Source organism: Pinus tabuliformis, chromosome 2_2 (assembly GCF_031772625.1).
Source record: "Pinus tabuliformis cultivar Carrire ecotype Pingquan chromosome 2_2, CPIR1, whole genome shotgun sequence".
In the NCBI taxonomy this organism is placed as follows: domain Eukaryota; kingdom Viridiplantae; phylum Streptophyta; class Pinopsida; order Pinales; family Pinaceae; genus Pinus; species Pinus tabuliformis.
This window is the reverse complement of record NC_142300.1, coordinates 989,595,990-989,608,087: the sequence shown is the minus strand read 5'-3', so window position 1 is coordinate 989,608,087 and position 12,098 is coordinate 989,595,990. Positions and strand designations below refer to the sequence as shown.

Sequence of the window (12,098 nt, the reverse complement as noted above, 5' to 3'; positions counted from 1 at the left end):
CCTGAGAGAGGAGCCTCATGGCTAACTGCTGAAGAGGAGGGCTTGTTGCCCCATGATTTGCCCACCAAGAATAGGGCTTCTTAAGCCCCCTGTCTCTAATCACATCATAACCTCCAAATCGACCAGTGCCAGTGGAAAACTCTGCAAAGGCATCCTCCACCTCAGCAAGCAATGCACTATCCTGATAAATCCGCCTCAATGCCTCTTTCCTCCCCTGTGAGATTTCACCATCCATGTGAGGAGGGAATCTGCGGGAAGGTCCACCATTCAGCCACTCATGGCTATAGTATTTGGGGTTCAATGAGTGAGCCAAACAATGTAAAGGTGTACAATTCTTGTCCCATCTGCGGACAAGAATATCATGTATGGTATCGCAGAAGGCCTCTGGTGATGTCTCATACTGGGGGCACTCACTCTGTAGAATAATGCTCCTCACAGACTCAATCATGGAATCCCATCCCTCATAAACCTCTCCTAGGATGGGTTTGTCTGTATCTGCAACTCGAAGCAAAGAGATGATAGGGTCCATGATCCGAATAATTAGATCTACCCTCTCCCACCAAGCATCATCTAGTACCGTGTCCTTCACTCTTTTAGAGGCTGCCTGATCTATCTTTCTCCAAAAAGACCAAAACTCATAAATAACCATGGACCCAAGAGCAGTCTTGACCTCCCTCAACCTCTTCAACATCATGAATGAAGATGCAAACCGTGTATCAGCAATCTTCAACAATGATAGATTGTTGTACTCCTTGTAGATAGTGAGGGCATTTGTATGATTTTGCACAAAGTTACGGATATGTCTTGCATCCTCAATAATGCTTCCAATCCAAAGCACATCAAAAGCAATGGATTTCAGTGCTAAGTTCAATGAATGGACAATGCAAGGTGTCCAAAACACTTGTGGATATTTAGCTTCCACAATCATGCCAACTGCCTTGCAAACAGGTGCATTATCTGTAATGATTTGCACACAAGATTCAACACCTACCTCTTCAACAACTCTAATAAATAACTCACCCATAAATTGTGCATCCTTGTATTCGCCAAGTGTATCCACTGCTTTCAGGAAAACTGGACCATTCAAGGAAGACACCATGAAGTTGATGATTGGGTGTCGTGTTGGATCTATCCATCCATCAGAAACAATGCTAACCCCAGATGTTGGCCATGATGCCATAATAGGCTCAAGCATTTTTTTCACCTCTTTTTTTGCCTTCGTCAACAATGTGGTTCTCAGCTTCTCTGACCCAGGAGGCACATACCCTACTGGAGCCCCTTGAGTTAGAGCTCGGCACATCTCAACAAATAAAGGTGAACGTGCAACATTAAATGATATGAAGTTTTGATAGAAGAAGAAGGCAATGGTGAGATCAAGCTCTTCCCGTCTCTCTTTTTGGAAAATCTTGTCCATTGGACCAAGTGATCTTCTTTTTAATGCTTGTCCCTCAGTAGAAGTAGAACTCTCAAATGGAAATTTGGTGGTGGCTTTCCTCAAAAATGGAAGGGGGTCTTCATTCTTGCCCTTGGGTGCTTTTGATTTTGAAGCCAGTGCCACATGTTCCATACCAACATTGGCCTCCTTTTCCAATTCTTTTCTCTTTTGTGAAGTAATAGTTTTACAAGATCCAATCCCACAACCAGGTATAGCCAACAAATGTGATTTCACACGGTAATATGTGCTTTTGAAAGAAATGTTACAAAAGTTGCATTTCCATTGCACATTGCCTCCTCCTTTTCCCTTGTTGTTTGGCCCATCTTCGCTTGTGACACATTTCCACAAAGGATATTTATCATTGTCTTTAAGTCCTCTTCCCTCAACATTACTTGCAGCAGACTCTGATGATATTGGGGGAGGAAGGGCATCTCTACCCATGACATTCTTGCCCTTCCTTGCTGCCTTTGATTGAGCCATGAACACTGTTACCTCAACCTGTAAAAAAAATGAACTGACTGCTGTAAAAATTTAAAAATGCAAAAGAAATGAACAAGAATCAACACTAATTTGAAAGAGCACCTACAGCAGTGTGTTTATAAGTTATTTAAATTAAAATTACATATTGTATGCTTTTTCCTGCATAAAAATAAGCAAACAAACTTGTTTATGCTTTCCACTGTTGCATCACTAGATAATTCTGGTTGAGAACTGCTAAGGCAATTATGCTAGACCTGAATTAATAATCTGTCTTTTCATAAAGCTCGCAAATAAATTGCCACTGCCAGTCATAGGGCTTTACAAAGGATCGGTGATTTACCCAGGAGGCACTTTACGTACTAACCTTGATCCTCTTGGAGAGAACTCAGACACACAGATTTGGGAGGTGGGTATTGTCTAACTGTCTCACCTATTGTTCAAAATGTAATGATTATGCCATCATAAATATAAGCTATCCCTTTTTTAAACAATATAAACATATTTTAGGCAGTCGTTGAGATAATTTAATTATGATGATTGGATTTTGTTTGCGTTGTAGGCTTTGAAAAAGTGTCAACTTGAAGAAATTGCGAGTGCAAAGGAAAATAAGCTAGATTCTTTGGGTTTGTAACTTTGTTCCATTCTTGCAGCTGCTATCGAACATTGAAATATAAATCAAGATTCCTATTATAATGTTCTTGATGTCATAACCCCTTGCTGCCGCTGGTTGATTTCAAAACTGGTGGCCCTAAACTTATTTATTTGTTTGATTGCGGGGAAGTTTGGAGCTGTTTGTCTCACATTTCTCCATCCGTTTTTCAATCTCTGCTTCACTGGTGTTCCATGCTACAGGGTTCCCGCCGCCCGGTTACACAAAAATTAAAATCGATTATATTTATTTTTATATGAAACTGCGTTATCTTGACCTTCCCTCAGAACTGCGTTATGATGTTATCTGGTGGACCGTGGACTTACCTCAGAACTTAGAAGTTAGTGGACGATGGGTGGTCGATTCTCCTCGCTCAGCGCTGAGAGTCCGCTCCTCGCCGCAACAACACAATTTGGCACCAACTGTCTTGCATAATGAGCCGTCAACCAAGCACACGCCCCTTTAACCTAGCAAACGAGTCTGAAATACAGGACACGCAAAAAAAATCGAGACACGATTTGGGAATTCAGCGGCACGTTACCGACACGACGTGTCACAAAAGGACACGACGTGCCCTTAATTTTGGACACGAATCCGACGAGAATCGTGTCGGATTCGCACGATTCGCGATTCGTCAAGGGGTTTGGACGAATCCGGTATCATAGGATATAATGGACATAGTAGTGAAAGTGTAATGGAAATAAATGACATTTTCAAGACTCAACAGGACTCTTCACCAAATGGACGTGAAAACTGCTTTATTGCATGGCTTCCTCAAGGAAGAGGTATTTATGGAACAGCCACAAGGCTTTGAAGAGGATGATAGGGAAACTCATGTATGCAAACTGAAGAAAGCCTTATATGGGTTGAAGCAAGCTCCAAGAGCTCGGTATGCTTGCATTGATAGCTACCTAATAAAGCTTGGTTTCACAAGAAGTAGTGTAAATCCAAACCTCTACTTTAAGATCGTCCAAGGTATAGCTTTGATTTTGGTATTGTATGTTGATGATTTATTATTGACAGGAGGAGAACCTCTTATCCTCCAATGTAAGAAGGAGTTAGCTTCTGAATTTGAAATGAAAGACCTTGGTTTGATGCATTACTTTCTGGGACTAGAGGTCTAGCGAATACCTGATGAAATTTATCTTTCTCAAGGAAAATATATTGTTAAGCTTCTTGAAAGATTTGTTATGGTAGAATGTAAGCCCATGCATACTCCCATGGAAATGAACTTTAAGAAATTATGTGGCAAAGTTGTAGGACCCTGTCCAGCAAATGCCACAGAGTATAGACAGCTCATTGGTGCTTTGATGTTTTTGGTAAACAATAGGCCTAATATATGCTTTGTTGTAAACAATTTAAGTCAGCATTTGATTGATCCCTTTCATGCCCACTAGATGTTGGAATTTCTAAGTTTAATCCATTAGAAAATCTTCCTGTACTATCTAATTTATTTCTTCTTACTTGTTCAATTAGTTGACAAGTTATTTACCATGTAAATACTGAAGATAAATACAAGTACAGTATCAACACATACAAATCATCAACTGAAAGTAAACAAGCACATAAGTGACATCGTTGTTTTTGGACTAATGTCCCAGGAAAAACCCAATGCAAGAAAACCAGTGCAGCTATTCAGAGGGTTTTATTATTATGCAGTTTCAGAATACAACCTAGGTTCCAGAAATGGCTCACCCAAGATAGAATGCCCTCGGCAATAGTACCTCTCAGTCGGAGACAAGTATTCCAACTAAATCACCGGATGAACGATGCCACAGCAACAATACAGCTTCTGCTGCTCTGCGTCACTTTGATAGGGGCTGCATCACCCTATCCGACTCTCCAGCTCCCAATCTGTCCCACGAAATCCTCCAGCGCTGCCTCTAGGCCCTACGTCAGCCTCTCTGGGCTCTGCACAGCTCCTAGCGACCTCTGCATGGCCACTGGCTGCCTCTGCATGGCCTCTAGCTGCCTTTGCGTCAACCTCTCCCGGTTTTGTGCTGATCCTCCCAGTACTAACTCTTCCCCTTTATTATGTATTCACTGCCCCTCAACTACAACTCAGATCACTCACTCGATTCCTCAGCAAACCCTGCCCCAGAAAATTGAATCCTTGATCTCTTTTGGTGTGTTCTCCAACTGACCCTCAAGCCTCCTCTTATACTTTTCTCATTGGTCCATCAAAGGCCGAGATTAAATCTCTAATCAATGGCAAAGATTATATTTGGCTTGATCCATGACTTTTGGACCCTTCTAACCCAGTTTTATATTAATACCCATTAATATTTTATTTTTCCTGAGTTTAAACTTAGGAACTCCATTAAAAATATTAATTATTTTAACATCTCCCAAACCGGTTAGAATTTGCCCAAACCATTTTTGGGTCTTGGAGATATCTTGTGCTTTAGCCTCTCCACCAATTTTTATGGCTAGAGCACATCCGATGCTACCCCAAATCAACACTAAATTGTTGCAAAACATGTACTCAAATACTTGCATGGAACTATAAATCTAGGATTGAAATATACTGCTAAAAATGTAAGACTTCATGGATATACTAATGTTGATTGGGCAGGTAACTCTGCTGATAGAAAGAGTACTTAAGGGCGTTGCTTTAGCTTGGGATTTGCCATGATCCCTTAGATGAGTAGAAAGCAAAATTTTGTTGCAGTAAGAACAACTGAAGCTGAGTACATTGCTGCTAGCATGGCTAGTTGTGAGGTAATTTGGTTGAGAAAGCTTTTTGGGAAACTATTTGAGCAAGTTCCAGACACAACAGTTATATATTGTGACAATAAGAGTGGGATTTGTCTTGCAGAAAATCTTGTGTTTCATGACAAGTCCAAGCATATTGAGATCAAGTATCACTATATCCGGGATATGGTGCAGAGAGGAGCAGTGAGGCTCCATCACATCTTCATTGATGATCAGATAGTTGACATTCTTACCAAGTCTTTACCAAAAGGGAAGTTCTTGGTTTTTAGAGAGCAGCTTGGACTTATGGATATGACCCTTTCAGGAGGTGGTCACAACTGACGAAGAACATTGAGTTGCCTTCCCCCCTGTCAGAGCTCACGGGATTAGGGAATGATGCTGGAAAGCTCCTGAGGATGAGAGACCTCTTGTGTAGTGTGCGCAACAATAGTAGGCCTCAATATGCATCCGACCCACAGTCTGGAACGTGGCAAGAGTCACCTATCTGGCCAATAGGTGTAGTGAGACTTGTCTGTGTCACTTGTCTAGGATGCAGGTGTTTCACCACTTGACACTTGGTTGTGTTTGATTCTTGTCTGTGTGACTTGTTTAAATCTTGTCTATGTGATGTATGTGTTTTATCACCTATTTTTTTAGATGAAAATTGGTTTAGTCTTAGTTTATGTGACATGTGATGGTTCTTTCCTTTACAAATTTGTGTCAAGTGGATGATTCTTCTTTAAATTGCGACTTCATTGTTATAGATGTTACCAAGTAGAGTTGAAATGAGATGAATGAAAGATATCAGAGGAAGCAAAGATGTTTGATGCAGAAATAAATTCCTCCCTAGCTGAGAGGGAGTGTTAAAATTTGACAGCTCAGGGATGGATTTCTCCTAGAAGAAATCATATCTTTCAGTTCCGTTTGAACCACCTATAATAAAATTTCATTTCTAACAATTCTAATATGACTTTTCAAAAATAGTAAGTCACATCTCAATTTGGAAGTGACTTTACAAAAATAGAAAGTCATGTCTAAATGATCAAGGATGATCTCGACATATGGAATCCACTTTAAAATCAAATCAATCATGATTATACAAGTCAAGAATTAATATTTTTATCCTTACTAGTATTATTATTATTATGATACTATTATTTATAAAATAATCCAAGGTTACTCACCTTTAATAGATTAATAAAAACGAATTCTCTCATGAAATAAGTAAATTAAATTGAGAATCTCTTACTTGGCAAATTGAACCTCTCTCTTGGAATAAAATAGTAACTCCATACTTAAGAGAATGTAACTCTCCCTCACTAATTCAATGTATGACAAAAGTGTAACTCTTCCTCATTAAATGCACTTGTAACTCCCTCATTCAATTCGATTTGTAACTCCCACCAAATACTCTCTCTCTCCCGAGTTCGAATTGTAACTCTTCAAGACAAGTGTACCTCTCTCTCTCTATTCTTGGGATGAGTGACACTTCTCCTCAAGTAACTCCTCCCTCATGGAATTCAATTCTCCTATTGTTGGCTCAATGAATGAATTCATTTTGTAACTCTCGTTTCTCATCTATTTAAGCAAGAGCGAGAGTTGAGAGTAACATGTTTATTGTAAAAAGAGAGCTAGAGTTGAGTGTGTGCAAGAGAAGTGTGAGAGCAAATGAAGAGTAAGAGCAAGGGAAGAGTTGGAACAAGTGTGTAGGACAAGATCTAATCAAGAGAAGGAGGAAATTTTCCAGCAAAGAGCAAGAACATTTCAGCTGTATGTTGATCAAACATTGGTGACTTTATTCATTCTCATTCTCTCTCTCTGTACTCTGTTGAACAATTGATGAAATCTAATAGAAGAAGAATCATTTGGGTTTTCCCCCTGTGGGTTTTGCCTTCATCATTGGACCTAACTCTCAGTGTCTCATATTTGTGTTTGGTTGTTTTCATATGATCCTTAAGTTTATGTTCTATCTACAATTGTTGTTCTGAAAAGTTATGAAGAAAAACTCTGCTTCTAACTAATTGTAACAACATAGTACATTCAATTTTCTGTAAAGTACATTCAACTTTCTGCAAAGTAAATTCAGTTTTCTGCAAAGTACATTTAATTTTCTGCAAGTACATTCAGTTTTTTGCATAGAACTTTCAAGTTTCTACAAAGAATTTTTAAATTTCTGCATAGAACTTTCAGATGTTAACAATATACACACTTTGAACTTCTTGCCAATAGAAAAAAAAAACGTTGTTCTAGGCCTAGAAAATCAGAAAACCCTCTTTAAAATCACTTTCTTCAAAATTAATGTGAATTACAGACTCAACAATTATTAAATTTACTTATACTCGAGGCATAGGCTCTCTAAATTCTTCTTCAAACTGATCCGATTCTCTTTTTTGCCGCACATGTAACAAGTACAGAGGATAATTTTTAATTTCCACGACTACATGGCACTGTCATCATACAATTAATTTCTCCAGCACCAACTTATTTTTCACAGACCAAACCCAAAGGTAGTGTCATGCACTTTCTCTCATGAACCGGGCGGCTTAATCCCATGCATTCCACCATAAAATCCCTTCACTTATCACTACAGTAACTTACTAGTCAAAGCACTTCACTTATCACAGTGGTGGCTTGGTAATCAAAGCGGCGACTTCACGCTATGGTTCATTTTCATGGCTCATCCATTCAACCACTCAATGTATACACTTTTTTCTTTTGACCCCCAATTAAAAATGACGATAGACTTTAACTTATCCCGGCAGCTTATTTTAAGACAATCACTAACACACCTCACTTATCATCCAGCAACAGCTCTAGTTGCTTATATTCACAGTTCAGTAGCTCTTCTTTGGCAGTTTATCAAACTGTGTGGCAACTCATCTATTCGGTGGCTCCCATGACCACACACACAGGTGGCGTTTTCTTTTTCTAACAAATATCACCTTTCGACGGCAACTCAACCTTCAACCTTCACAAATATCACCTTTTCTAATCTCTTACTGCAACTACGCTCTTACTGCAGCTATGACCCACTTTCCTGTCTGTACATAGTATCACGAACTTTCTAACCCGTCACGGCTTGTGTTATTCCTCTACAGCTATTATCGATGTATACTACTTAAGTAGGCCTAATATCACACGAGCTCTAATGCTTCTTTGTATGACTCCTTACACAGCTTTAAAAAATGTCTTTGAAATCTTCTGTCAATGTCTGTGAGCAGTCCCTCAATGACTTCTCTGGTCACAGCTAGCTCTCAGCTCCTTCACCTATTTCTTCAACTTCTCCTAGATCTGGCTCTGATACCATGTGACACTTTTTACACGCATGATTGGACATGAACAAAAACACACTAATAGAGTGTGAATTAATTCATTAGATGCGTAATATTCGTTACAAAGTAGGAGAGAGGATGTATTAACTCACAAATTTTAATAACATCATAGTCTAACTAGTAGACAAAATGGTGGGCATTTTTCAGGCCAATTTTGCTAAAATTTGATAATGATTTTAAAAATAATAAATTTAAACGTTTAATTTGCAAAATTCAAGTTCCACAATTTTTTAGGGTGCCAAATCCATTTATGGATTAAAAAAAACATTTTAAACAATAAGAAATCACAATTTTGCCCAATTAACAACTAACCATTAACAACCACATTAATAATTAGTAATTACATAAATACGATATTATTACATCACTTTTATTAGTGAGCATTAATTTTCATTTCTGTGTCTTAGACTCTAAATATAACCATTATCTGTAACATTACAAAGTTTTATATTAAAAAAAAATGCACACGTATGCAAACAAATGAAATTCCCAAATATAAACCATTTTCAAAGCAAATTATGAATAGAGAGAAGTTCAAATCACAAAAAAACTTTATGTAAGCAAAATTCTTTTGTAGGTAATGAAATTAGGATATACAGCCCAACATATTGTTCTGAAAAAGAACAACTTGTCTGTAAAATTATAATAACCAAAACATTTTACTTCAAGGTCTCAATAGCCATTTCCCTATTAAAACATTAAATACACCATGCCTCAAAATATAAACAAGCCTGATAAGAAATTTGACATCGACTTTCTTAATGGAATAAGGTTTCAGTCTTTTATGGAATTTAGGAATTTATTACTTTTCAAGAGAATGTATGTACAAAGATTGTTAACTAAACCATTTTATATTTACAAATTTTAATTTAATCCCTCTCAAGATGAAATTAATTATATGCCATTGTTTTTATGTTAACATGGACATCATTGACAAATTGAACAATATGAACCTATGTCTAAAAGTCTACTGCAATAAAGCCAAGTTGTAGGAAATGTGTTGTATAAGACCATACCATGCATGTTAAGAAAATGCCAAATCACGTAGTACATCCCTGAAACATGTCTCTGGCTGTCCAAACGCATCCCATGTGTAGGAAATGCATTTTGTATGACCAGAAACATGTTTCCAAGCTATATCAGCATTCACATAACATGTTTACAAAAAGGTTTCGTTGATTTTTTACTCAGTTTTTTGAAAAGATGATGGAAACATCAACATTTACTTCAATTTTAATCATTACTTCTAATTGTTTCAGGATGTTTGATAGTGATTCCAACCTCATCAGACTTCATATGGAAAAAGTAGAATTTTATAAGCCATTGAAAATTCAGCAGACTACAGTTTTCACGATTTTAGGGTTGGTATAAATGCAACATTTTCATTGGATTATATACTGTATGAGGGTGTGGAATTGGCATTTAATCAAAAGCACCAAGCCCTTTATGTACCGTGACATTGGTGATGCTATTGTTGAACTACTTTGTCATGGCCTTAGCAAAAATGTATCCTTCACTCAAACCAAAATCATTGACTATGCATGTTAAGTTTTTTCTACCATACTTTAAGACTTGGACTAAGCAGTTTCATCAAAATTGAATGGCATTGACTGATGTCCTTAGGCAACCGAAGTAGAGACAAAGGCTAGATGATGAGTCAAAGGGAGATAATAATGATGAGAATCCCAATATAAGCAATGGCGGAACATTGTTTGTCATTTCAATATTCTTGCTCATTTATTCATGGTATTTCTTTTCAAAGTTTCAAAATATATATATATATATATATATAATCGCATTTCCAAATTTTTAAGGGGCAATGTTTTCAGCATGTTTCCATTTTGGAAATTCATACCCATTTCCCCATATTGTGTAATTTAGGAATAAAGAGAATATATATATATATATATATATATATATATATATATATATATATATATATATATATATATATATATATATCATTTCTCCATTTCCAAATTTTGGAGGTGTAATGTTTCTATTCCAGAAACTCAATTCCGTTTCCCTTAGCAATAAAGGGAATGAAGATCTTTCCCAATAGATGGGAATTGCTTTTCTCACTAAATATATGCTAATTGTGACAAGAAATTTCATTTCCTTTCAATTTTTAGTATTCAAAGCATTAGAAACATTGATTTTACTAGTTGTAAAGCTGCTTCGATAGGAAAGATTTAAAAGGAAAAGACCACGCATGACACAAGTTAGGGAAGAAGTAAACAAATAGAAAACAAAAAATTCAAATTAGTTTAATTATGATAACAAACTTGCATAATCAAAAGCGGCATATAGTTAAAGTGTAGATACTTACCAGTTTCTCGTTTGTGTTTTTTACGAGGTAGAACAAGGTCTCCCTCTTTGTCCAATGTAAACTGTTGGCATGTTGAAATTTCCTCTTCATATCTCTGACGATTACTATCTGTAATCTGTTCAGAGCCTCCTAGTAACAGAAATTAAAATAATAAGATAGCAAACGGAATGCATCAACATCAAAGTATATGAATATAAAATTTGTTTGGAAACCTATTTATACAAATATAAAACTGGTTTGGATACCGTTTATACAATCAGAAGGAATTGATGGCATCCAAAGTGCTCTATAACTGTTTCAAAGATAAGTTTTGCATCATGCTTGATGTAATACTTGTGACCCCACTAAAATTGATCGGAGGGGATAAACAATTTCTTTTAAAATGTTTTTACAATATCTTGAAATATTTGTGTTGAATTTGAAAAAAATATTTTAAAAAAAATTAAGAAACAAAAGAAAAACTGAAAATTGCATGTTTGGAAACACTAGATGATCTCAAAGCATGAGATAGAAAAGAATATTTATGCAAATACAAACCGAAAAAAAATCTCTTGCATGTGATCTATGAGATAGCAATAGGATTCTCCATGCACATTTAATGTAAACAAAAGAAACATATATGAAAAAAGACAGGTTTAGTGAGAAAATATATGAAAAAAAGAGCTGGTTTGAGAACCCAAGGCTCCAATTGTTGTAATAATGGTCACCTTCAAATGCCCCCATCTTTTATAGGTGACACATGGTGACAAGCGATCAGGTGACACTGCCATGTGGTTAATGGGTTGGTGACCTGGCAAAGGGGTGCCGTTGAGAAATCAGGAGGCTTGCATATTAAATTAGATTTCTCTTTCTTTGATAATTGTTTGTGAGATTTGTTGGCTTCTTATTAATTTAATTATGTTCTTCTTCATCAAACAATTATCAAATGTAAAAACATGAAGATCACAGTACACAAGAAACACAAGATATAGGCTCCAAGCTAGAGCAAAACCCCTCCAAGGGGAAAACCCAGAAAAAATCTCTTCTTATAGAATCAGATCAAAGTGAAATATCCAAGCCCCATGACCCTTCTAGATGCCAAGTCAAATCCTCCTTCCAAGCGAATTCATCAACAACAAGAGACCAACAACATATTCATCATCAAAACAAATCTTCAACAAGAGATACATCAAGGCAGAA

The 12,098-nt window shown here is 36.8% G+C and overlaps 1 protein-coding gene across 7 annotated transcripts in view; it reads right to left on the bottom strand.

Annotated features, from left to right (window-relative positions):
• LOC149196642 (uncharacterized) overlaps positions 1-12,098 on the bottom strand; it is a 169,971-nt gene that overhangs the window by 124,329 nt on the left and 33,544 nt on the right. For all 7 annotated transcript variants that reach the window (XM_089405594.1, XM_089405595.1, XM_089405596.1 and 4 more), the window contains exon 2: positions 10,920-11,048. In XM_089405594.1, coding sequence (XP_089261720.1) covers positions 10,920-11,048 — 129 coding nt within the window. The remainder of the gene's footprint in view (positions 1-10,919; positions 11,049-12,098) is intronic.